The 27,532-nt window shown below is 42.6% G+C and overlaps 1 protein-coding gene across 1 annotated transcript; it reads right to left on the bottom strand.

Moving 5' to 3' along the window:
* LOC111861048 (von Willebrand factor A domain-containing protein 7-like) lies at positions 1-24,206 on the bottom strand. The gene is made up of 17 exons (XM_072707484.1): positions 24,091-24,206; positions 20,755-20,990; positions 18,892-19,185; positions 18,347-18,440; positions 14,437-14,565; positions 13,309-13,495; positions 12,901-13,055; positions 9,789-9,901; positions 8,428-8,544; positions 7,749-7,970; positions 4,629-4,761; positions 4,076-4,222; positions 2,279-2,371; positions 1,834-2,105; positions 1,612-1,745; positions 1,360-1,516; positions 1-1,224 (listed from the first exon to the last, which is right to left on the bottom strand). Exons 2-17 carry the CDS (start codon positions 20,947-20,949, stop codon positions 805-807), a joined length of 2,862 nt encoding a protein of 953 aa, XP_072563585.1. The 5' UTR covers positions 20,950-20,990; positions 24,091-24,206; the 3' UTR covers positions 1-804.
* Positions 24,207-27,532: the final 3,326 nt, after the last annotated feature.

Raw genomic sequence — 27,532 nt, forward strand, 5'->3', positions numbered from 1 at the left:
TTAATACAGCAAAAAATGTGCGTATTTATTGGTTATAATAACAAAAATCATTACTTCATTCATTTACCAAAAAATCTCAAAAACAAAGTAATTTTAAGTAAAACATTCATTTCAAGTAGTAAATTGAAACCCAAATTATAGTTCTAAAAGAGCTGTTTTTAATTACCTTGACAAGCCTCATTGGGAGCTTTTTAATTAGTAACATCTTTACAATTACAATAGGTATGCTGTATATCTCTGTGGAGGGGGGCATTTTGGTCACAATAATTGGGGAACCCTGAGCTCGGATATTTCTCTGTTGGGGGGGTTGTATCAGTGACAGTAATTGGGGATCTGTCTGTCTGTTGTCTTGCTCATGGTGAGTCATCGCCCTGCAGATATGAGCAGATGTTCACCCCAGTGCCCGGTCACGTACCAGTTACCCTTCTTTCCACAGCTCTCATGTGTCTGTCAGAGCCTCATGGTTTCTGTGTGCCTGTGTTCCTCTTCCCCATCATCCTCTCTATATTAATGGCCATGAGACAAAGACATAGCTTGCCCTTGATTGACACGGACACCGATTTCAAACAACCACAAGATAGAGATTAATTCTAGACCTTTTTCAGCTTTATGTATAAAAGTAGAAGACAGTTATTTAAAAGATATATATGCTGTATATATAGTAAGATATGCGTAAGCTAAAAAGCAGTTATGTAACCAATGTCAGCGAGTGACACTGCAGGAAGAAGAGTAAAAGATGGTAGCTGTGCACTCATTGGTTGAATTGTTTCTTCCAATGAGGTCTCTCTTTCTGGATTGCTGTTGTCACATGGCTATGAAAGCCTTCAGGATGATCAGCAGGCTCGTCCACACCGAGAGGCGTGGTGCCAGAGAGGCGGCCCCTTTGCTGGGGGTCACAGGGACAGTGGGCGGAGCTGTGGGGCTGGGAACCCTGACAGAATATATGCATCTGCCCACATTACCCACAGCATCCACCACTACGAGCTCTAGATCAGGGGCGCAGCAAGAGGCACTATAGAACACCTGTGTGACATTGATGCCCCCCTCCCCCACAGAGATGGTGCTGTTGAGGGTGCCGTTGCCCCCGCGGGCAGACACACTAGTGACACCCGTGCCGTTGTCGTCGGTGATATTAGCAGAGAGTTCCCAGCTGGACAGGCTGCAGGTCCCCGAACAGTTACCCGTCGTGCTGCCCTGGCACACTGGAGGGCTGATGTCTGTAACCTGGTCAGGGATCAAAGGTCATTTCTCAAAACAAGGCTCATGTCTGGAGCGAAGCTTAACTCAATTTTTTCCAGCAGCCCAGCGTGAGTGTTGTCCTTGCATTCGATACAGCACCCTTTAGGGGACCCTGGTTACCTTAGCGACGACTGAGAGTCGTACTACTGCATAGTTGGAATCACTGCGATCGGAGGACTCGGCCGTGATAGTCACAGTGACATCAGTGCCAGACAGTGTGTCACCTGGAGCGATGAGATTCACTGAGCCCTGGGCACTGCCATTCACCAGGGACAGCCTGAAGGGGGCACAATACAGCCAGTTGCCATAATGCACTAGAACCAATCGAATGGGAAAGCAAGCAAACAATAATAAACAGAACTTCATTCTTACATTGCTGGGAATCCCTGAACAAAGTTTTTATCGTCACGGACACTGATCAGGTGTAATGGGTTTGACCCAGGGGATCGTACAGTGAAAGGAATGGAGATGGGCACCCCGGGTTCCAGGTTCGATGTGTTCTGGACCTGAAATGAAATGACGAGTAGATTTAATGTGACTCCTCCAAGGTATGTTTCCCAGATTAACCTTTGACCACACAATGAAAGCACTCACAGAGACAATCAGACTCGAGGCCTTGATTTGAGTGTTTGACTGCCGCTGGAAGACCGTGCTGGAAGACCGTGAGGAGCTGGCCGACATTCCTGTCACTCGCACGTTAAAGACACCCCCTGGCATCTTGTCCACTGTCATTAGATAGTTCCCACGGCCCAGGTCCTGTAAGGTGCCGTTCGTCTGGCCGGCTCCTGATGCCTCCACTAGTGACACTTCTGTGACATTTACTGGAGTGTTACTGGTTACTGTGAGGAACAAGGTGGTGTTTGTGCCTAAGAAGAAAAGAGGACAAGTGTGAGACTTATTTGGTGGCAGACGCTCTTTCACACTACATGGTCTTAAAATGTGACGTTTAAGTGCCGTTTGCCACTAATTTGCGATGAATCGTGCTTTAAATTAGTAGTTTTTGTAGCCATTCTTGCAGATTCTTTAGCAGGTTTCTCACCTACTTGGGGACGACCTTCACTTAATTCCATTCCTTTTAGGGGATCCATTAGTATATTGAAAAATGTGAATATGAAGTCAATTGTGCTTTGACCTGCAAAATCCAAATGCACACAGAGTGAAGCATGTACACCTTAAAAGGAGAGTTTTACTTGTGGCTTTCTAATGATAAGGCTTATCTGTGACTTTCTGATGATAAGGCTTACCTGTGACTTTCTGACGATAAGGCTTATCTGTGACTTTCTGATGATAAGGCTTACGTGTGACTTTCTGATGACAAGGCTTACGTGTGACTTTCTGATGACAAGGCTTATGTGTGACTTTCTGATGATAAGGCTTATCTGTGACTTTCTCACAATAAGGCTTACGTGTGACTTTCTGACGATTAGGCTTATCTGTGACGTTCTCACGATAAGGCTTACCTGTGACTTTCTGACGATAAGGCTTATGTGTGACTTTCTGATGATAAGGCTTATCTGTGACTTTCTCACAATAAGGCTTACGTGTGACTTTCTGACGATTAGGCTTATCTGTGACGTTCTCACGATAAGGCTTACCTGTGACTTTCTGACGATAAGGCTTATCTGTGACTGATGATAAGGCTTACCTGTGACTTTCTAACGATAAGGCTTACCTGTGACTTTCTGACGATAAGGCTTATCTGTGACTGATGATAAGGCTTATCAGTGACTTTCTGACGATAAGGCTTATCTGTGACTTTCCGACGATAAGGCTTACGTGTGACTTTCTGATGATAAGGCTTATCTGTGACTTTCTCACAATAAGGCTTACGTGTGACTTTCTGACGATAAAGCTTATCTGTGACTTTCTGACGATAAGGCTTACGTGTGGCTTTCTAACGATAAGGCTTACCTGTGACTTTCTGACGATAAGGCTTACCTGTGACTTTCTGATGATAAGACTTACTTGTGACATTCTGATGATAAGGCTTACCTGTGACTTTTGGATGATAAGGCTTATCTGTGACATTCTGACAATAAGGATTACCAGTAGACCTGTCGCAATTATCAATTAATAATAATTTAACCTTTATTGTCCCTCATGGGGAAATTCTTTTTACGCCTCCATCAACTTGCTCTTTGTACAACAAGCTGTCTGTGAAGGGCAACCACCTGTTGGGGCGCCCAGGGCCTTGCTCAAGGACCCGCAGACATGCTGAGGCTGGGTTTGAACTGGTGACATTGTAATCAAAAGCACACAGGCTTAGCCCACTGAGCCACACGCTGCCTGTTCAATCGCTTTGTTTTCCTTTTTGGATTGTCATTTCTGTCCTACTGCTCTCTCTCTCCCTGGTTCGACGAGGAAGATAATAAAGCCTATTTTTTCCCTTGGACTGATCTGCTATTGCATCCTCCTTATTTTCCAGTGCCCCGCCGTGACAATGAGGTTCTCAAGGATTTAAAAGAAATCGGAATCTGCCTAGCCAGTAATGAGCATGATCGGTTATTTGTGAAAAGGATACTGACTGTTGTATTGTCATGATAAGTTTGGTAATAATTACTTGTTACTGACTGTGTCTGCCTTTTTATATGTTATATATAAGGTTCAAAGTGAATAAACAGGGTTTCTTCATAAGGTGTATGCGTATTATTAAACTATGAATATGTTCACTTTATACAAGGAACAGGAAAAAGACGAATCGTTAATCGCAATTATTTTTATGACAATTAATCGTCAGTTAAAATTTCATGATCGTGACAGCCCTACTTATCAGAAATTTTCTAACGATAACTCTTACCAGCCATTTCACTTGAAAACAGCTGAGAGTTGGCCTTACCTGTGACTTTCAGTTGATAGGGCTGTGTGGAACTGATGCGGATTTTCCATAATCCCTCCTGCTGGTTGAGCTGAATCCTGTTGAGGTTCCCCACTGCCTGTATGGACCCCAAGGAACCATTTGGTTCTGCACTGCTCTGCTGGACACCTGGATGGGACAGCAGTGACCACATACACTCTCCCGTCTGACACATACAGTAAATTCCAATATCCATAAACATATCTACACTGAATTTAGGCGGCTTCATATTCAACATTCTTAAATATGGGCTCCCCTAGGTAATTATATTCAAAGTTTGTAATCTACATTCACTATTAAAAAACACACATACTGATTGACATAAGAACCCCATCCCTTTATATGCTCTAACATCTATCCTTACCCCAACTGCTTATCCAATTAAATTAAAGTGGTTAAAAATTGACCAGTCTGTATTATTCTTGTTTCATACAATTTGGGTAAATAACATAAGTAACAGTACAGAGAAACAGGCTAATGTGGCTAAATTGCTTAAATATGATTATAAATATATTGTCCAGGCTTGTTAGCTCACCTAAAGGATTCTGGAGACTGTATGTGACGCTGTTGCCTGTGATGTAAGCTGTCAGGTTTCTGATGGATGGATCTACCATGAAGATATAGTCTTCATCCTTCCCTGGGTTCCTCACAGCCTGGAAAAGGGTCACCTGGGGGAAGGGCAGCCACCGAGCAGTGCTTTGGAAGATGATGATGGAAACTAATACAGCAAGTCATGTGATTTACAAAGGACCGATTGTCATGGTCAGCCCCTGGTGTCCCACTCTGTGTCCCTTCCCCGTTTGGCCAGCAGGCGTTGCTGGTCATCCCGTCCTTTGTGTTGTCAGTCTTTGTGTTCTCTTCTGTTACCTGTTTGGCCACATGGCTCAATGCGTTGAGCATGTGGTGGTCTGTGAACCCTCCTGTCCTGTGTTCAAATCCTACTACCTCTGTTTTTGTATTTTGCTCCCTAGTGTTTCATTTGAGTTTTCCCAGTTCCTGTGTCTTCTGATTTTGTATTTGGTTTTGGTTACATTCTCTGTGTCTATGCTTGTGTTTTTACCTGTCTGTTATTCCCCAGTGTTAGTTTCTGTTTCCCTGTTCCTTGGTTAGTTCTTAGGGTGCTTTCACACCTACAGCATTTGGTGCGCACCAATCGTGTTTGGTCCCTTGGTTCGGTTCGTTTGCGTTGATGTGAATGCAATCTCGGTACTTTGGTGCGCACCAAATCAATCGATCCGAGACCTGCCTGAAGGGGTGGTCTCGGACCGCTTTATCCGCTCTACTTTGGTACGGTGCGTCTGGTGTGAAAGCAACCAAACCAAATCTGACGAAATGGTATAGTTTAATGCACTTTGGGTATAAGAGATAGGGGGTTGTGGGTAAAATTCTTTTCACTTCCTGTTGATTCCATTAAATTTTTCAAGCTATCGACTCGCGATGAAATCAAACCACGGAGAAACGTGGAGTGCCGAAGAAATTAAGTGCCTCATAGATAATTAATTATCTGAAAAGAATGATTTGCACGTACAATGTAGTGCGTGAGGATCAGCGCCATGAGCGCAAAGCAAAGCTGTTCCTCCATGATTATTGAAAGTGGCGCGATTTTCTGAAAATAGTCTGTTCCCGGTGCCGATGGGCTTCGCGGTCTATTTTGGTTCGTTTAGAACTCTGCATATGTAAAAGCAAACCGTACCCACGTCTGTTTACTACATTGTAACATTTTTCTGACTGGTGCGGACTAAAGCAATCGTACTATAGGTGTGAAAGCACCCTTAGTTTCCCTGTTTTGTTCCTTTGAGTTTATTATTTTCACCTGTGCCCTGTTTTCCCAGTCTTTGTTAATTAGTCTCACCTGTCCTGTGTTAGTCTTGTTACCCAGTTTTAGTTTCAGTATTTAAGTCCCTGCTTCTGTTCTGTTCCCCAGTGGTTTGTTGATTGAGATGTTTGATGATTCTGAAGGTTCTGTTGTTTGTGATTCCTGGGCCCTGTACTACGAAGCGGGGTTACTGGCTTATCGGGGTAATTTGTCAGATTTAAGGTAGTTTAGGCAAAATGTAAGTGAACAAATATTAAGTCCATTTAAACTGTGGTACCTTAAATCCGACAAGTTACCCCGATAAACCAGTAACCCCGCTTCGTAGTACAGACCACTGGTGTTAGATGTTACCTGCCCTGTTTTTGTAGTCTTTGTTTACTTTTGACACCTCGTGGTCCTTTGTTTTTGTTAGTCTTTTCTAGTGTTTTTAGTTCATTTAATAAAACCCTGTTTTGTGTTATTCAACCGCAAGTGGGTCGTTCACCTTTTCTGCCTGTGTCATACCACGTCCATGCTCCAAACCCACCTGAGTCCTTGACACCGATGGCCAATGGATTGCTAATATAACAAGTTATGTGATTCACAAAGGCTAGATGGCCAACGTATTACTGGGTGCCTTTGACTTCATGCAGCCGCTTACAGCGCTGGCTTAAAGCAGTGCATTCTGGTCCTGATGCAATGCATCATGGTTAGATTTTTTTGTCTGACTTCAGCCGGTACTGAAAAATGTCACCACGCGTCACCATGTCACATGGTACAAAATCCTCACAAGAGCAAGACGACTTAAGACAGTGCAGCACCTCTTAGCCGGCTGCACAAACTGGAACCGCCTCCATGACGACACAACTTTGCCCTTATTAGCTGAAGAGTTTAGTTACACGCATGACGTTTGTATCCCAGGAAGTTCCGATGCATTATCTGCTATTTCTCCCGAAAAGCATGTAAAGCAGTGAGAACTGGTTTTCTGGTAAAATAAAGTTTAAATAAATGGCATAAATTCTCTAATAGTACATGTAAGTTAGTGGTTAATTTATTGTTAGTTACTGTAATGTTGCACTGCTGTATTTCTTTAATCGTTATCTTCTGGCAGTGCTGCCATTGCAGTCAGCTCTCACAGACTATGAGAAGTAGAAGTTGTCCAATTTGGCTGTAGTCAGTTTATACTCCGCCCCTGCAGCCGCCGGCAGATCGTGCTCCATGTCACGTCAGATGCAGACAGACCTAAGCCCAAGTCGAACGCATCCACTAATATAGCAAGTCATGTGATTCATAAAGCATAGCTAGCTAATGTAGAATTAATAGAGTAAGTCACATGGTTCACGAAGGATAGATGGCCATTGGAGTACTAATAGAGCAAGTCATGTGATTCAAGAAGTAAGACTCTTATTGAACAAAATACAAATGACAAATTTGAAACCTGAAGCCATGTGATTCAAATGAGAAAGAACGAGTAAATAAATGAAATAGCCAAATCTGGGAAGACAGATTAATAACAATAGTGTGGCTCAGTGGGCTAAGCCTCTGTGGCTTTGGTTGGAAGGTCACCAGGTCAAGCCCCAGCCTTAGCAGAATGGTCACATGTCTGTGGGCCTGTGAGCAAAGCCCTTAACCCCAAGCCCCATGGGTGCTGCATAATGAACCTGTGCTGTGACCCTAAAGCCTGCTGTCACCTGTGTGTGTGTCATAGGCAGAGTAAGATGGAGTAGGAAACAAGGGCATTTCCCTCGGGGTATCAATAAAGTATCACTGATCTGTTCTATATAAGATCAGAAATGAGGTTGAATAAATAATGTGACTTGTGTTTATGAGAGGAGACGTGAAACTAGAAGGGAGGTGTACCAGAGCAGAGGTGGTGGAATCCAGAATAATGCTGGTGGCCTGGGGCAAGTTGGCCTTGCTGGCCTGTATAGCCAGCCCCCCCGATGCCTGTGCCAGCTGCTGGTATTCCTGGCTGGCAGATGACGATACTCGACTAGAAAATTGCTGCTGTTGCCCTTGATTGTTACTGTCACTGCTTCTTCGACGTCGGCCACCGAAGACTTTTGTTAACATGAAGGTTACCTGGAGAGTGAGACAGGATTAAAACTGCTTTTGTTAATGTGGGAAATTTCATTTGTGTTAAAGGAAAACAGGGAACAGGTACAGTATGGATACTTAAATGGCTCTTGTATCTTTTTGATAATTTGAAGACTAATCAGTTAGGATATAGACTTCCTTTGAGAGTAACCGCTATTCAGGCTAGAGAGGCTTACATCACAGATGTGTAAAGGGTCATTTCTACCTTTTCTTCTGCTGTCTTGTGCTGTTTAGCCTAGTTTATGGTTCTATTACTGTGACTCTGACTGACATTTAGACCACATGGAGTCACTAGATCTGAGTGTGTTAATGTGATTGATTGAAAATTCTGTATAATGCAATGGATATGATGTATCAGGACTCCTTGACTGCCAGGGAAACTTTGTCACTGAGCCTCTCAATGGATTGTTGGCTACTTGTGAGTAAATTCATCCACACTCACCACTGACTTTGTGCTTTCTATCAGTGACAGCACTGTGCTCTTCAGGTAGATATCTTTGGCGGAAGCATCCGTGAAGACAAATATCTCTGAGAAGGGTGGAGCACCTGTAAGGGCCAGCTGGACAGAGGTGGACAGGGGTGAACAGGCGTGCAGAGGGAGGAGAAGGGGGGCAAACGACTGTGAGATAAACTGAGACATCATAAAGCCTATACAAAATACATAGTGGACAAGGTCAATATCTATCTTTGTTTATTATTAATATTGTTCTTCTATGATCTAATCTGTCTGTCCATTAGTCCAAGTTGTATACTGGGTTCCTAATCTAATGAACCATACAACTAACTGACAGGACAGATATGCTGTACGGCTGAACAAGTTACATGGCCACCTGACAGGATGGATATGCTCTATGGCTGAATGAGTCAAATGGTTGCCTGATAGGACAGATATGCTGTACAGCTGATCAAGTCACATGGCTGCCTGACAGGACAGATATGCTGTACAGCTGATCAAATCACATGCTCGCCTGACAGGACAGATATGCTGTACAGCTGATCAAATCACATGCTCGCCTGACAGGACAGATATGCTGTACAGCTGATCAAGTCACATGGCTGCCTGACAGGACAGATATGCTGTACAGCTGATCAAGTCACATGGCTGCCTGACAGGACAGATATGCTGTACAGCTGATCAAATCACATGCTCGCCTGACAGGACAGATATGCTGTACAGCTGATCAAATCACATGGCTGCCTGACAGGACAGATATGCTGTACAGCTGATCAAATCACATGCTCGCCTGACAGGACAGATATGCTGTACAGCTGATCAAATCACATGCTCGCCTGACAGGACAGATATGCTGTACGGCTGATCAAGTCACATGGATGCCCGATTTTACAGATATGCTGTACGGCTGAATGAGTCAAATGGCCACCTGACAGGGCAGTTATGCTGTATGGCAGAACAAGTCACATGGCCATTGTCATGGGTCGGATGATAGGAGATTGTTCCACTTTATCTGCAGAGATAGAGCCATTAATAACTACGTCAGAAGTGTTTAGAAATACTCTCCCTGAGAGCCATATAAGGCATTCAGGAGAGGCTGTGGGGGAGGACAGACACAGGTTTGTCACACCCTAACCCTAACTGAGGCTCCCAGCTGGCTCTTTAGGTCTTGACCACCGCTGTTTATATACAGAGTACTTTAATTTGTTTTTCCTTCCCATTCCTTTTTTTTCTGTCACTCTGTCTGTGGACTCCTGGTTTCCATAAACTGAAACAAACTTTTTGTTTGACCACCACAATCTGCATGCCCCTGTTCTTGGATCCTATTCACTTTCAGACACCAAAGTTACCTGGAGTCCTGACAGACACATCTCTGGTTCATCACCTCCACCACTTGCCCCAAGTGCTGCAATTCTTTTCTTAAAAAGAGCTGCATCTGTTGTCCTTGTTAATGGTCCAAAATCTGCAAAGACAATGGATGGTGATGGGATAATTTATATGATTTTGTTAAATGCTCATGTCTGTGTAGCCCAGGTCTATAAAGTTACCATATGGCTTTGAAGCTATTATATAACGTAATTTGTAAAGAGGGAGACATGCACCTTACAATACATGTGTGTATTAGTGATGGGTCGTTCTTGAACGATTCGTTCATTTTGAACGAATCTTTAATGTGACTCAGGAAGAACGAGTCGTCTCGTTGGAGTGATTCGTTCAGTCGTGGATGCGCATTTGCGCAACTTCTTATAGTTTCTGTATTGGATTTATTGATTCACCTGTTTCCAGTCTTCGGGTTTTTCGAGTCGTTCGTTCATCACGTGACAGCCCCATAAGCTTATCCTAGTATGCAGTCTGAGCCGGAAACAGAATTGATTAGTTCATCTCTCGAGTCTTTCGAGTCGTTCGTTCTTTTGTCACGTGACCACTTACCGGCTCAGTACCTCAGTCAAATACTAACGTAAAATTCCATTTGTTGTATGTTGGAGCATAATTAGAAATTATCAAAAATATCTAAAACGCATTTTCTTATAAATAAAAAAGGTCTGTCAATTTCTGTCACTATGATTTTGTTACTGTTTCTTGAGGATCTGTGGTGTGTTATTTTATAAATAAATAATCCTGTTACAAATAAATTATTGATTAATTTGTCCTTTCATTGTCTTTGTCTATCAGTAAACAAACACTAGGCTATATAATAAAATAATCCAAGCCTACAATTACAAAGTACTTATAGTTAATAATTGTACACTATTCTATAATTCTATTCAATTTTGAGTTTCCTGGTATAATAATTGTTTTTCCTATGCAGACTTAACATATTGATCTAATATTTGTAAAAAAAAGATTGGTCAAAAAGGACATAATGACAAAATAAAAGCAAATAAAAAATGAATTTGAATGATTAAGGTCAGTTTAAAATATTAAGGTTATGATAACTTAAACTAATTATTATTATTAATAATAATAATAATAAACTATGCACCCGTTTGTAAGGAAGGTTGTAAATTAGTAACTAATTTCTATATCCAGTGCTGTCACATCACATAACATAAGAATGAACGACTCGAAAGACTCGAGGAATGAACTAATCAATTCTCTTTCCGGCTCAGACTGCATAGGTTAAACTTATGGAGCTGTGACGTGATGAACGAACGACTCAAACCCGAAGACTGGTGAGATGAACTAATCAATTCTTTTTCCGGCTCAGACTGCCTTGGTTAGCTAATTGGGCTGTCACGTGAGGAACGAACGACTCAAACCCGAAAACTTGTCAGATAAGAGGCGAGGTGAGCGAATCTTAGACTAAAGACCCAGGTAAACAATGAATTAATATTTTCTGTTTCTTATAGCATTATAGTTTTGTCTTGTTTGTAGTGTGATCAACATTTGTGTAAGCAGTAGATGTGTAAGGGAGGTAACAGGTAACATTTTAATTATATTTTGCTGAAATGAACGAAATGACTCAAAAAAAGGTTCGTTCATTTTGCTGAACGAGACTCAAAGGTCCGAGTAGGTAAAATGATCCAAACTTCCCCTCAGTAGTGTGTATACCAAATGGGCAGCTGTCTGTTTAAGACGTTCCTGAGTGCCGAATGGTAGGGTGGGAGTGTTTTTTTCTTTTTCGGCGGGTTTTCTAGTCGAAGGAAGGCGGGTAAAGAGAGCAGAAAGAAGCGCGAACAGCAACTTAATTCGAGAAATAAAAGTAAGTGTGTGTATATATATATATATATATATATATTTGTGAGCACTTCGTTTATTGCATAGAATTGCAGCAGTTAGTGGACAGAAAGATTTTGGTGCAAGTGCTCTCTTTTGGATATCCTGGTAGGTCAATTTACCTGTTTTGTTAAATGTTAATGAAATTTTTCATATAAGGATCATTAATGTGAAGGGGAAAACAGTCAGGATATGAATGTGAACATTTGTTGATTGTGTGGTTGATTATTTTCTTTGCTAATGTATCATTTTTTTGTAGCTGTATGTAAAATGCTAAAGCTACCTATAAGACTACTTGCTAATTGATCGGAATATGTTGACTCATATGGTGTTATTCAGTTTAGCCACCCTGTTAGTACCATTGCAGGTTGAAATGTGCATATATAAATATATACATGTATATGTCTATATTAATGTTATTCAGGAAATCTGTATAGTATGGCCTAATGTGAATCTGAGATGGTGGGAAGATCGCTCGTTTCACAGAGTCGCCCCCTCTGCGTTGAACTGCGCAATGTAACAAGTTTTTTTTGCAACCGAAGATTTTTTTCCCAGCTCTTTGTGAAGACACCAGACACGGACAATCGTGGTGGAGGTGTAGGAAGCGACACGATTCAAACTGAATGATTGATACCATTATTGTAATTGTTTTGGAACAGATTATACATGTGCATACCAATATCTCTTTTGTACAATACCCTTTATGTTACTTTAATTGTTTTTTTACTTTCCATATGTGGTTAACAAGCCATTTAAAGTAAAAAATTAAATCTACCTTTGTGCAAGTTGCTGGGGTTTGTGAGGTGAATGCCACAGTTTTCTTTCAACTTTAGACCATACTCTGAAAGAACCTCTTAGAACATACCTATTCAGATGTGAGGGTTGAATTGGATCAATATTTAGTGTGACATAGATACACCTGCTGTCAAGTGCCCTAACACACTGACACAGATGTTACATTAGTGTGACCAGGGGAAAGGGGCTGTTCAGACCTAATACAGGTGACACTGACCCTCAATGGACAATATCCATATACTCCTGTTTCAGGACAAAAATGTTTTAGCTAATTTGTTTGTCACAAAACATTAGCTGAAATTTTAACTAAGAAAAACTGGAATAACACTACACAATCTATTATTATTATTATAACTACAGCTTTTCAGAAGATGAAAAAACTAAATTAACTTTAAATTAGTGGTAAAACCAGACTGCAGTTTATATGCTGGACAGGAAGGCACCACACACCAGGGTCATTGAAGGGCACCAGGATGTAGGCAGAGGTCTGCTTGCTGTCAATGATGGAAAACGCCACACGCTTGGCCTCTTCAATGTCATCGAACATGCTGCCTGTGGTGTCAATCACGAAAGCCAGCACTGAGGAGTGTGTGATGCCCATCAGCCTGAGGGGGAAAGTGAAAGAGCATGTAAGTCAGCCTGCATCATCACTGAAAAGCATGTAGATCAGCCAGTGGCTTCAATGAAGAGCATGTGAATAAGCCTGTATCGTTACTGAAGAGCGTGTGAATCAGCCTGTGCTGTCGCTGAAGAGCGTGTGAATCAACCTGTGCTGTCGCTGAAGAGTGTGTGAATCAGCCTGTGTCGTCACTGAGAAGTGAGTCGCTCCGCCTTGCTCTGGTTCTGACGCGTTTGTACCGTAGGAAGTTGATATCTCCAATGGCTCCACGGATGTCTTCCAGAAGTTCCATGGTGGCGTTTATTGCCATGTTGGCAGCATCCACATGTCGATTGCCATGGTCTGAGTCTGTAGCATCTTTGTTGATCCCACCTATGGGCTTCTGTTTGCTGGTTTGGTCAAAAAATCCACCATGACTGCATTTTCCTTCAGACAGAATATAAGAAGGGAAACAGTCCATGTGAAGGTGAGTAAAGCAAAGGTGTAAGAGTGAGAGCATGTTTGGGTATCTCTCCGGCATGATACCCCTCAGATACTGCTGTGGTGCAGCCTGTGTCTGTTACTATGTAAATATTCACTGCCATCACAAGCATGCACATGCAGTAATTGACAGAGGTCAGGAGTGGCTCAACCTATCAGACAAGTAACTGGTCATTTATTAACACATTAACATCCATCCATCCATTTTCCAAACCGCTTGTCCTACTGGGTCACGGGGAGTCCGCAGCCTATCCTGGAAGCTATTGGCACAAGGTGGGGAACAACCAAGGATGGGGGGCCAGCCCATCGCAGCACATTAACATCTACAGATAAAAATGCTCCAACAAAACGGGTACATATGGGAAAATACGGCTAAACAGTTATTATAAAAACACTAAATGTTCATAATTTAGTTTATGGTATGGTCTATGCGTGAGCCTGCGTGAGCCTTTTTTGCAGTGCCTATGGAACTGAGCCTTTTACTGGTAAGCAGTAAGACAGTCGGCCAGGGAAAAGCCCCCATCTCAGGACATTCTGCTGCTGTCTGCTGTGCCAGTTTCACATACAAATGAGGACGGTGTAGTTTGATTGGGAGGCATTTGGAGAAGCTTCCTAAGTTACAGGGTTTTTGTGCAAATGGGTATTTCTGTTGTGACTGAGAATTAATTGCTAGTTTCCCTTCCCTGGAGTCATAAGAAATGTCATATAAAGCGTCCTGTATGGATGCAGAAAACTGGGATCCACTGGGATCCAAATCATGGTCATTGCTGGTTGTATGGGGAGTGTTTTCACTTTGTATTTTCACATTTTCATTTATATTTACATTTCTTGTACTTGTAAATACTTTCATTTTTTTATAGATGGGTTTGATATTTTGAGAAACTTGCCTGTTGGTTTCTTGCTGCTAAACACATCAAAGTACCCAGAAGTTAACTTCTTTGCACGCAGAATCTCTGGGAGGATGTTGTTCTCACAGTTGCCACCTATACAGTCTGTGCATGTCGGCGTGTTCTTATCTGCAAACCAAGTAGCAGAGCACTCCATAAGCGGACAGTCATAATGTCTCTAGAGTAGGGGTGGGCAGCCCTCTGCATACATTTTCAAATTATGTATAAAAAACTAACGAAATAAAAATACTTTTAAATTTATACTAGAACATCATCATGCCTGATTGCTACAAGGAGCTTGAGACCCCAAATGCTGCAGTGACAGCAGCCTATAGTGGGCTATAATAAAACGTTAGGGTAACATTAACAGAATGACAAAGAAAGGCTGACAATGGGCATGAGTACTGTTTGACCCCTAGAGTATGTTGAACACAGCTTACTTGAACCACCACTCACAGTTGTCGAAATAAACCAGTTACTGATATTTGTCCCTAATGGATGCTGCAGGAATCATTTTGAGTTGGGCCATAAAGAAAAAAATTATAGGTGGGGTGGCGACAAAAAATTTGTACACGTGAAACAGGTTTTGCACATTTATGGATCAAGTCCTGTTTATCTGTTGATCGCATTACATTTGCGCATCTGTGGATCATTTCCTTTCTATTTGTGGATCATGTCACATTTGAGACATACGCCTATTTATTTGTGGATTTTTGTCCACCGACTGAAAAATCCATAAATGGGAAGTAAAGTTCATTTCTACACCAGCAGGTGGCGCCTGGAAGAAATTAAGAGTCTAAAGTTAACTATCAATTAACAACAATAACAAGGACGAAATTAAACAATACTATAACTCTATAAAGATAACCCAAAATTAGAAAGCAGTTAAGACCTATAATAGCTTTAATCTATACAATATTATCAATTACCATTAACAGGTCATTTCTATACTTCTTCTTAATATACAATTCAAAGTGCTTTACAAAGATAGAAGTATACATTACAAAAACATTAAAATCACATTTAAAATACAAAAAACAAAACAAATATGTTTGACTGTTCTTTGCTAATTTAACCTACATGGGACTTTCAGGAAACACGTTTCTAAGGGTAAAAAAGCTATCCAGGCCTGTTTGCAAATGCAACACTTAAAATGCGTATGTAAAAATACAATCACTTTACCGTGTTTGGGTCGCTAGCCCTGGCACTTCTTTGTCAAATGAATGACCATAAAACAATTATTTTTATCTTTTTTGCTTTAAATTGTAGTAGTGTTGCAGATGAACAGTGTGTGGCATAATCTGGGAACATGATATGACGATGTAAAAAGTGCAGTTTGACAGGAAACTTCGTAATGTTCAGGAATATGGTATTCAATAAAAGTTTGTACAGACACAGTTACCTGTGGCTTGATATTTAAATATGCCTATACCGGATCACTGAGGACCTGAGGTATGTACACAAGGGTTATAAAAAGTAATAAATACATGTTGGAAGCGATTCACAGGTCGAAGTTTTCATGCTTACATTAGAATATAGATCAGTTAATATTTTGATATAGTATCTAATGTAGTAATGCTGCATCATATGTTTGAAATATATCACACACTGAATATTGAACTGAAGCTTGACTTTTAAAAAAATTTGCAAATGAAATCGCAATCGTGATATCTGTCAGAAATATCACAATTAGATATTCTCCCTAAATCGTCCAGCCTAGCCACAAGCAAAAAAATAAGTAGATTACACTTTCAGGAAGCCGTTGTGTTGATACTATGTTGCAGAGCATGTGAGCGGAGCGGAGCGGTGAGAATTTCCGCTCCTCGCTCACGAGGCTGTTGGCTCCGCCCGCTCCTCCGCTCTAATTCGCACTAAGCCGCTCCGCTCAACACCGCTCCTCGCTCCACTAAAATGTCCTCCCGCTCCAGTCAAATCGCTCCACGCTCGCTCCAATTTAAAAGAGGAACAAATAATCTGCATGCCTAACAAATGTCACCTTAAACCGAAGCCTTATGTCATAAAGAAATATGAGCAACGGCAACATTGCCAGTCAGAACAGAAAATATTTATTTTTAAGCAACCTATCGGCAACAACGGACAGGTTTGGAAATGGCATTACACACAAAAATAGGCTTAAAAATAAAGGAATCAGTGGGTTTAATAGCCTAAAGAATATACAGACACGATTTAAATTCCTCAATTTTTTTCTGTTGATGCAGCACGTCTCTAAAATAAAATTTTACGTTACGTGAAATTAAAAAAAAATCTTATTAGACCTACTTTGAATGACAAAACGAATTTATTTGATTACCAATATTTACTTTATAGGCTTTTATACTTTAATTTACTTTATAGACTTGATATGCTACAACCATATAAAACTCGCACGCGTTTTGCTCTGGCTTCCGCTTGTTCGCGTAGCACACTCATGTTTCTGAGAAAAGTGATTCCAAAGTGAATCTTTACTCACTGAAACAGTTTCACCACATTGTTGTTCTTGCTGTACATTCTTATCATCTATACGTTTGATAAGAATAGTACACTTGTATGATTTATCAGTTTCCTTTGTGAAATACTTTGCGAATTCCATCTCGGCCAATTTGTGTAACAGTCTTGATAATTGTACAGATGAATTCTGGGTAGATTTGGGCACGCCTCAGAATTGTAGTGTGAGCGGTATCGGAGCGAAATTGGAGCGAGACAAAGCGACCGCTCCAGCCTTAATTAGAAAACCCGCTCCGCGCTCTGACCAAATTCCGCCCGCTCCGCTCCTCGCTCACGCTCCGCTCCGCTCCGCTCACATGCTCTGCTATGTTGCACTATTTGCAAGAGATTCGCAAATAGTGCATGAGATTCGCCATGGGGGGGCATTGCACCATATTGCCTAGTAGCAGGCCAATATTACGGTCACAAGCATGCTCAGCACCACTGCTCACAATTGTCGCAGCAAACAAACAAACAGCCAAATAAATAAATTTATTCTTTGTAGTATTTTTCTGACAAGTTTTGAGATCTATGTCTACTGTTACTACACCAGAATTGTTGTTTGATGTTAAACTGATGTTAAATGTATTGCAGAGAGTACCCTGATTTAGCAGAACTGCTAATTTACATTTACACACAAACATGAGTATATACATTTACACTGTCTCTCTCTCACACACACATATTAATATATTCTGTGGCAGTGTGGCCTACTATAAAATTCCCCCCGCCTAGTATTTTTCTCTTATTGCCTAGCTCAAAATAATGTCAGCTACAGAAATATGGAGCACTCACTCTGTCTCATTCTGAAATCTTTGAGTTGCTGCAGACCTACAAGAACCTAGACCTAGGGGACACCTGGATGACCGACTAGGCTTGACTGCAGTCATGGTGCCCTCTAGTGGAAAGGCCAGGGCCAGCTGTCTTCCCCAAGGAATCTCAGGTCATTTGGAGAATAAGCAATGCTGCTATGGACTTTCTATATGTGAATGGTGGCAGCAGCCATCCTGAGCAGCGGCAAGAAACCAGGAGACACCAATGGATTGAAGAAGCTCCTCAGAAAGACTGCAGGAGAGTTTGGACTACTCAAATCAGAGCTGCTGTTCTGGACATCACTAAAATAACATCTATCTACGTGTCACTTTACAGCTATCAGGACATTTTATACCAGACCCAACCAACATCCCAAGTATTGCCCCCACACCCCCATGCAGAATACACCCTGGTAAATACATGGCCAAGTCTGCTGCCACCTCACATCAAAATAATAACAAAAAAATAACAAAGCGGAACCATAGAAGAGACAGTGTGTGGTGTGGCCATGCCCATAAATATGGCTGACCCATGAGGGCCACCCCCATAAACATAAGGCCAACCCAATCAAAACTTTCGGAGGCAGCACTGGACAGAAGTAACAGCCAATCACCTGCAAGGTTTGTGAAGGGGACGTCCGGCTTGATCAGGGTGCTAAATGGGGCTTGATTTTTCAGTTCTATCCAGTTACTATGACTGTAGAAATCCTGAAAAGAGCAAACAAGGGTGCTGGAAGTGTGTCCTTACCTACAGGCACCGAGAAGCCTGCGGTGTGGCAAAGTCAGTCATTTTGTTCATGTCTCACAAATAAAATGGACATGAAAATCAAAGGCTACAATTCAAAAATACGTACTGAAATCTTTAATCTTATACAATGCTTCCACATACAAACTAAAAGACAGAACAATAATCAGTTATGGCACCTTCTAACTTTTCCACTCCTATGGAAAATGGCACCTTATTTTACATACTGTACATCATTTTTTAAATCTGTTTTTGTCTTTGAACATTACTTTATATTTGGTATTTTAAACCTTATTGTTTTAATCTTGTACTATGAGAACTATGCAATAATTTCCCCGAAGATAAACAAAGTTTTATCTAATCTAATCTTATCGATAAGCTATAGTAGTACAAACAGGAAACATTGTGGCTCACCTGCAAGGTGTGACATATTTTCCCCAGTGTTACTCTTGCTGATAAAAAGCTCTCCTCTGTCACACTTTTTTTAACGATAGTCCTGCCCTGGGTGATAAGATTCCGACCTTCTACAAATGTTTCGTCGTCAAAGTGATACTCAGGGTAAAAGAAATGTAAACTGAGGTCCACCCCCCAGTTGCTCACATAGACCTCCACGATAGCAGCTTTAAACTTAATGCTTGACAGCAGGGAGGGGTCACTGCCTGGGGAACAGGCTGCCTGAACCGCGGATGCCGACAATCTGCTGTCAATCTGTAACACAAGGTGTAGAAAAACATACACCATTTAATGCAATATAAATCTACCTTTATAGCCCTTTATGTAAGGGTTGACAAACTATGCATTTTACATTTTTAAACAACAGGCTCGGAGTGCATTTTCAAGCTAATACCAAGGTTACTACACATCTAGGTTACACATTTGTACCCAAAGATGCTATTTTCACATTAAAAACCACAAATGTATTTATTGGTAAAACTACTTTCTTCCACCAATGATTAAACATTTTGCCTACATACAACCCAAGCCATTGTTATTCATTTGAAACCTGCCCATTGCTAAGATCATAAGCCAGACATTAGTTTGAAAACGCAAGAGCGTGCGTTTGCGTCCGGTTTTATCTTTGGTAAGTCAGTAACACCATTCATTACTAATGAGTTACAATTAGTTTTATTTAGGTCATTAGTAAGACTTCATTCCTTATTTAAAATGCATACATTAATTTCTTAATGTTTAGAAAAGATTAACAATATGTGGTGGAGCACATCATGTGGCAAAACACGAGCTCCGATTGACCATCCCTTCAGTTGGACTTCAAAGCACAGTTTGAAGAACACTGGCACACGGACTGAAGTGAGGTAAATAATTAAAATGTAGGTACTGTATACATATTTTAGGCAGTAACATTTTGTAGAATAAGTTGTATGTCATACAAACAAGTAGGAAGAAACAAGCCTGTTATTCCAAAAGGAAAAAAAATGGCAAAAACCATTGAGAACAGTAGCCTGTAATAATAAGTAATAGCAAACTACTATAATAATTAGTTCACTATTACCTATTGAGTAATTAAGCATAATTCCTTAGTAGTTAATAGTACCAATTTAAGTGTTAATGAAGCACTACTCCTTTGTTGCTGCTTACTTCTTGCATATTTACCTGTTAACTACGGAACTATTATAAAGTGTTACCAAGTTATCGCTGTAATATTTGTGGATGATCTCATACATTTTTGTTTTACAAAAGTTAAAATGTTGTCTTCAGATACAAATGTGCAAACCAAATGTGTAGCTATAAGTGTTGGGTGGTTCTTGGTGTGAATTAACACTTACATAGTTAGAGTACAGATTTAAACTGCACGTTGACTTCCTACTGTAATGCACCTGGCTGGCACTGTGTGTGCGAAAGAAAATTAATCATCATGCTTTTGATTAATCAGATTTGAGAATTCAATGGTGCTATGGTATGAATAGAAATTAATCCATAGTCTTGCTGAGATTTTTAATGGTTGAGTAACCAAGACCAAAGACAGCGTTTCTAATTATATGTGCCAGTGATGGTCTCAGAAAAAGAAACCAACATTGTTTTGCAACAGTGGAGACAGGTTGTTCTTACTCGGCAGGTCTATGTAGATTTGTTTTGCATAATATTGTGTGAATGCTGAATTTTGTAGTCACTTCATACTTATCATTACTCTGTTCATTATTGTCTGTATTTGACTCACAGGTGTGCTGAATATTCAACCCTAACCATAACTAGTACTATTTCAGAGTCCTTCAGCCAAAGTCCCTTGTAACTACTGCAGTTTTTGTATGGTAAACTCACCGTCAGGCTAAAGGGTCTCCCCTCCTTCTGCGCCAGGTCACGGCACACCTCTGCCGTCTTACGTAGGATGGCCATCTCAGTGATATCACCGTGAGAGATTTGCCTTTGGTCGAATGTGAATGGCTTGAATGTGTGGACCCCACCACACAGTATGGCAGAGAGAGCGGCGATGAACAGCCAATGAGACCTGGCCATTTTCGGTGTGTCTCTTCCAAATGTAAAGACTAACTGTATCTCTGTCAAAATGTTCACAAACTCATGGTTAACAGGAGGCATTTGTTGAGACGCTCAACAAGACACTTTATATTAGATAGATAGATAGATAGATAGTGTCAGCGTGCGAGCAGGGAAGCAGAGGCGAGAGCAGCCAGGTGGACGGACAAAAACGGGGTTTATTGGGGTACGAAGCAGACGGAGACTCACACATGGGACTTGACGCTGACAGATCTGGGGAAAACTACTCAAGACGTGGACTAAATACAAGAGACTAGGTAAACGGAACAGGCGACAGGTGAGAACAATCAGGGCGAAACAGGAGGTAATGAGGTGGGCGTGGCACACATCGGGAGCGGACGGAGCAGGGCGTGACAGAACCCCCCCCCAAAGGCGCGCACACCGGGCGCGTCCGAGAGGAGGCGACGGATGGGACGAAACCGGGAAACAGGACCTGAAAGACAGAACCAAAACATCAACGAAGAACAGGAAACCAGACAGACAGAGACACAAAACAGAAACAGGGACGAGAAAAAGGACAAGACCCGACAAAGCACAGGAAACGCGGACAGACAAACAGAGAAGGGGGACACAGAGGGGACACCCACAGGCGACACGAAGGGGCCAGGAGTGCACAGAGGAGGAACAGAGGGACCAGGAACAAAGACAGGCGGGATGAAGGGAGGGGGAGCAGACAGGGGAGACAAGACCGGAACGGAAGGAGGACAAAGGGGAGCCCGAGGGAGCCCAGGTGGGCGACGGGCAGCGGCCGGAGGGGCCGCAGGCGAGAGGGAGAAGGGAACAGAAGGGGACCACCCAGGGGCCAAGGGAACGGGACGAGGGAGTGACGGAGGGGACACGGAGGGAGCAGGAGGGAACACCAGTGAAGGCAGGCAGGAGGGGGAAGCCGCGGCAGGGGGAGGCGCAGCCGGAGCCGGCGAAGGCGCCGTCCGATGCCCAGCCGGAGCAGGGGGGCACGGAGGTGGCCGACATGGAGCCGGAGGCGGGACCAAGGACCGGCACCGAGGATCCAGGGGGGGACCCGGAGGAGACCGCTGACCCCGAGCCGGAGGACCCGCAGGCAGCCACCGAGCCACAGCCAGGAGCCGAACAGCAGGGGGCACCTTGGCAGGCACCTCGGGAGTGCGACCTGCAGGGGGCGCCTCGGCGGACGCCGCCGTTACTTGATCAGCAGGGGGTGCCTCGGCGTGCACCTCAGTCACTCGGCCAGCAGGGGGCGCCTCTGCGGGCGCCGCCATCACGTGGCCAGCAGGGGGCGCCTTGGGCAGAGCGGAGGCAGCTGCAGGCGTGCGACCAGCAGGGGGCGCCTCGGCAGGCGCTGCCGTCATGTGGTCAGCAGGGGCCGCCTGGGCAGGCGCCTCGGGCGTACGGTCAGCAGGGGGCACCGTCATCACGCGGCCAGCAGGGGGCGCCACAGCGGGCGGAGCGGAGGCAGCTGCAGGCGTGCAACCAGCAGGGCGGGGGGCGGTTCCAAGTCGGCATACCCCAGGGGGGCCAGCCAAACTGCCGCTCTCTCCCTCAGTAGCAGGAGGTTTCTGCCAACCTCAACTAGCAGCTGTTGCTCACCGGTGTGAAACCTCCCCAGCAGGAGGTCCCAACACCTGTCAATCAAGGGACGAGCTACTGGCTCCTCCTGGAGTTCGAGGTAGTTCGTCCACTGGATCAACTCGTCTTCCATGGGGATACCTTCCCCAGTAGCGCTGAGCTTGTTTAGGAGATCTGTCATTCTGTCAGCGTGCGAGTCGGCGAGCAGGGAAGCAGAGGCGAGAGCAGCCAGGTGGACGGACAAAAACGGGGTTTATTGGGGTACGAAGCAGACGGAGACTCACACATAGGACTTGACGCTGACAGATCTGGGGAAAACTACTCAAGACGTGGACTAAATACAAGAGACTAGGTAAACGGAACAGGCGACAGGTGAGAACAATCAGGGCGAAACAGGAGGTAATGAGGTGGGCGTGGCACACATCGGGAGCAGACGGAGCGGGGCGTGATAGATAGATAGATAGATAGATAGATAGATAGATAGATAGATAGATAGATAGATAGATAGATAGATAGATAGATAGATAGATAGATAGATAGATAGATAGATAGATAGGGTGAGGTATATTTAGGTATATGAGTGGCACTTCCTGCTGGGATTAATTAATGTTGTTCTGCAGTGACTCAGGCACCTGTGATTATATTTCATACATTGTAGCTGTAAATGTTACATTTATATTCAGTGACTTTAGACTAAAAGGCAGAATTTTTACTGTACTACTGTACGTACCTGCTGCATTAATAGCTTCTTATGTCTTTAGTAAGCTGGTGACACACTTTAAACCAGGGGTCTCTAACTCTGGTCCTGGAGAGCTACTATAATTGGCATCGGATGAGCCACACCTGTTCCTGGTGTTCACCTGAGAACAGGTGTGGCTCATCAGAAGCCAGGTATGATAGAAAACCTACTGGACAGTAGCTCTCCAGGACCGGAGTTAGAGACCCCTGCTTTAAACGCTTAAATGAATGGAAAGCCATTTAGTTTTTACACAAACATATAGGCATAAAAAGCTTCAATTACAAGCCTCATTTGTATGAATGTCATGTCAAATATAGATGTCACTTATAGTTATTAGCTTACAGGTATAATACTTAAATAAAATGATAATTAACTGGAGATGCATTGGGTGTACTTAGACTAATTGGTGTTTTTAAATCACGCACAGTGTCTGATTGTGTTTGTGTATGTGCCCTGTGGAGGGAGTCCCATCCAATCCATGGTGTCACCCACTCCCCCCCAGCCATGTAGCCAGTGCTGCCTGGGACAGGCTCTGGCCCTCATGTGACTCCGACCAGAATAAATGGATAGAAGATGAACAGACTGATATGTTTCACAGAACATTTTAGTGCTATTCTGAACCATAACTTAATGCTACTGATTCAGATTTAGGGTTTAATGGTCAATTTATTTTAGAATTGCACATTTGAACATGTAACACCTTTGTATAGATCCATATTCTACATACTGAAAACTAGAATACTCTTTTATTAAACCACTCTGATAAATTCTCTTTCACTATTTAAAGCCAGACTCTTATCTATTAAAGAAACACTCACCTCTGAGGGCTGAGATTGAGTTCTGAGAATAAGAATCAGACGAAGCTTCAATGTGTCTCTAGGCAAACATCTGTTCTTCCAGTAATCTGTGTCCTAATTAGTAGTTGGTTTCTTTTTTAACACCAACTTATGGGGTTGTTTAAGGAAGTTAGAAGTGGCTATGGGAGTGGCTTGGTCTATGTATCTACCTGTATATGAGAGTCCCTATGTGTGTGTGTGTGTTTGTGTGTGTGTGAGTGGGTATACCTTACCTTATGGGAACACAATGTCCCCACAACGTAATGAATACCAGTTCCCTGGCCACCATATGGAAAAACTCAAAAAAAAAAAAACTCTTGGATTTTGCTTGGTTACTTATGGCTATGGCTGGGTAGGGGGTAAGGTTATCATAGTTCGCGTTAGCATTTTCCCCATAGAAATGAATGAGCTGTCCCCATAAAGATATGTTTACCTGACATGTTTGTGTGTGTGTGTGTGTGTGTGTGTGTGTGTGTGTTTTGCTCATTTTATTAAGTCATCCTCAATCAGGCTGTGACATTTTGATTCCAAACTCAGCAGACAGGACACTTAGGACTTCTGATCAGGGCCTTCCGGCTACCCCCAGGGCCCACAGAACTTTTGCTGTTGCTGCCCTAGGGTTATGCAACAGTCTGCCTATGGACATTGGATCAGCCAGCAATGTGGAGTCTTTTAAGTGGCATCTGAAAACGTTAATGTACCAAAAGGCCTTACGAATATCATTGCTTTATTCCTTGTGACAATTATTCAAGAAAGGTGCTACGTAAATAACATGCTGTGTCGCTCAGCAGACCACGGCTCCTGAGTGGCAGGCAAGAAACTATAATATATGCAATAATCGGGTACACATACAGTTATTTACAATAACGCAGACAAGGGCTATTCACATGCGAAGGATGCTGAGACATGACAAAGAGCTCTGCTATTCAGAAGCCATTCCGCCGACAGTACAATACTTACTTACTTGCTTTGCCCTGCCTCTCCAGTTCCTCTCCTCCAGAACAGCCCATACGGTACCCTCTCTATCTGCCTTCCTTGTACATTATCATATACTTACCAAACAGAAATAAACAGACAAAACTACATAGACACAGATGATATTACTTGCACAAACCACTGCATTTTTTACACAAATTGCATTGCACGCAACTTCCTGTTCCCACCCTCTGGAAATGTCCATTCATCTATATCTACAAGAAGGGGCAAAGCCGTCTCCACCTGCTAAGAAGGCTGAGGTCCTTTGGTGTGTGCAGGACACTACTAAGGACCTTTTACGACACTATGGTAGCATCTGCTGTATTCTTCGCGGTGGTCTGCTGGGGGTGCGGGAGCTCAGGAAGGGACTGAACAAACTGGTCAGGAGCGCTGGCTCTGTCCTGGGCTGCTCTTTGGACTCCGCTGAGGAGGTGGCTGAGAGGAGGACGCTGGCCAAGTTTACATCCATTATGGTCAGTCCCACTCACCCCCTGCATGACACAGTGAGGACATTACGAAGCTCCTTCAGCAACAGACTACTGCATCCAACATGCAAGAAGGAACGCTTCCAGGTCCTTCATTCCATCTGCCATCAGACTTTATAATACCTCTTAAATTTACATCACTCGGTGCAGTCTGTATATATGTGTATATGTATGTGTATTTTTTGGTCTGTGCAATATGTGTAATTATGTGCACTAATTTGATTATTTAATGTATTTGTTACTGTATTTTTTGGTCTGTTTCTTTTTTTGTTGCTTTTTATTCACTGGCTGTAGCCACGAGTAAATTTCCCCAGTGTGGGATCAATAAAGTCCTATCTTATCTTACCTTATCTTATCTGCCGCAGCCAGGTGTTACGTGGGCGTCCCCTTGGCCTGGTCCAGTCACTCGGGTCCTCAGCAGTGAGGATCCTACAAGCCGGATCACCCTCAGGGAAACGCGCCACATGGCCGTAGTGCTGTAACCGACGTTCCCTCACAATGCAGGTAATGTGTCTCATTCGGGACTCATTCTAGCAACCGCCCATTCGACACAAAGTCATACCAGCGGTGCCCAAGGATTTTCCGATGAGAGTCCAGTCTTTTTCTCAGCCCACTGGATAGCGTCTATGTTTCACAGCCATACAGCAAGACATGGAGCACCAGGACTCTAAAGACTTGAACCTTCGTCCTCTTGCAAAGATATCGGGAGCACCACATACCACATTACAATTCTTTATTATTATCTATTTATTTATTTATAAGTGTCACTCTTGTTTTTGTCCCTTTATTTTACATAGTTTGGGTGACTGGCAGTAGGGGTGGGTGATATTGTTTACTGTAAATTGAATTGTACAGGTTATAGGGCACATTAAAGGTGGAAAAAGTTTTCAGTTGATTTAACATGGTCTCATTTTTTTTACATCACAAAACCTGGTATTTCAACAGGGGGTGAATATTTTGCAAGGCACTGTAGGTCTATAATTTCCAAAGTCACTAAGTTAAAGATTTGGTTTCTTTAGAACCTCCTGGTCTAATAACAGCAATGTTAAAAGGTTTTGCAACATATCAAAGTCTAAGAGATGGGTTTAACAGGGTAAAACTTGTTAAATGAGACTTGATTAGGAAACACAGAAGGACATGCTGGTCAAGCGGACTGAATGATCAGAGGCATGTAAGTCGTGTGATGAGTCAGCTGGCAGTGACACATTTTTAATTAAGGATGAAGTGCATTTCATTGAGGTTAGCAATATAAAGTATTTTGTTATGAACCACCCTCTATTTTCCAGTCATTGTATTTCCAGGACTCTGGGGAATGCATATGCTTTTGGGACCATTCTGCCACTGCAGCAGACACCTTGCTTGTTAAGATGATAACTCAAAAATCATTAATTGGACCTTTTTCCAAACATTTCAATCAGAGACATTTTATGAGTGAGGCACTAGAAGTAACAACATTATGAGACAGATCACCCCAAAACCGAAGCAGTACTGTATAGTGGCAGCAAAGGGAAGGGTGAAAGCAGACGACATTTGAGCCTGTGAATATGATAAATCAAAGTATTTGGTGGATGTTAAACTGGAAGTGCTCAAATTTAGACAGGTCACCCAAAAAAGGAGGCAGCACCACATAGTGATAACAAAAAAGGGCAGTTTCAAACATATGGAAGTAAATTAATGACAAAAGTCATTGATGAAAAAAAAAACACGTTGAATTACACTTATCGAATAAAAACGTATTGCATTAATGACGCTTTGAATTTTTGGGGAAAAAAACTTACTAGTTGGGGTTGCAATAAGTTGTCGTATTTACCAGTAAACGACAAGAAACATAAATAACACAATCAACAAAAATCTGCTGCCAAGTCAATCAGTACTTGTACTGATCGCTCGCTTCATTTTGATAGCGGTTCCCGAAGAGAACTCTATCGGCAATCTATGGCTCATCCTGCTAGACCCCGATGTAG

This window comes from Paramormyrops kingsleyae, chromosome 25 (genome assembly GCF_048594095.1).
Source record: "Paramormyrops kingsleyae isolate MSU_618 chromosome 25, PKINGS_0.4, whole genome shotgun sequence".
Lineage (NCBI taxonomy): Eukaryota > Metazoa > Chordata > Actinopteri > Osteoglossiformes > Mormyridae > Paramormyrops > Paramormyrops kingsleyae.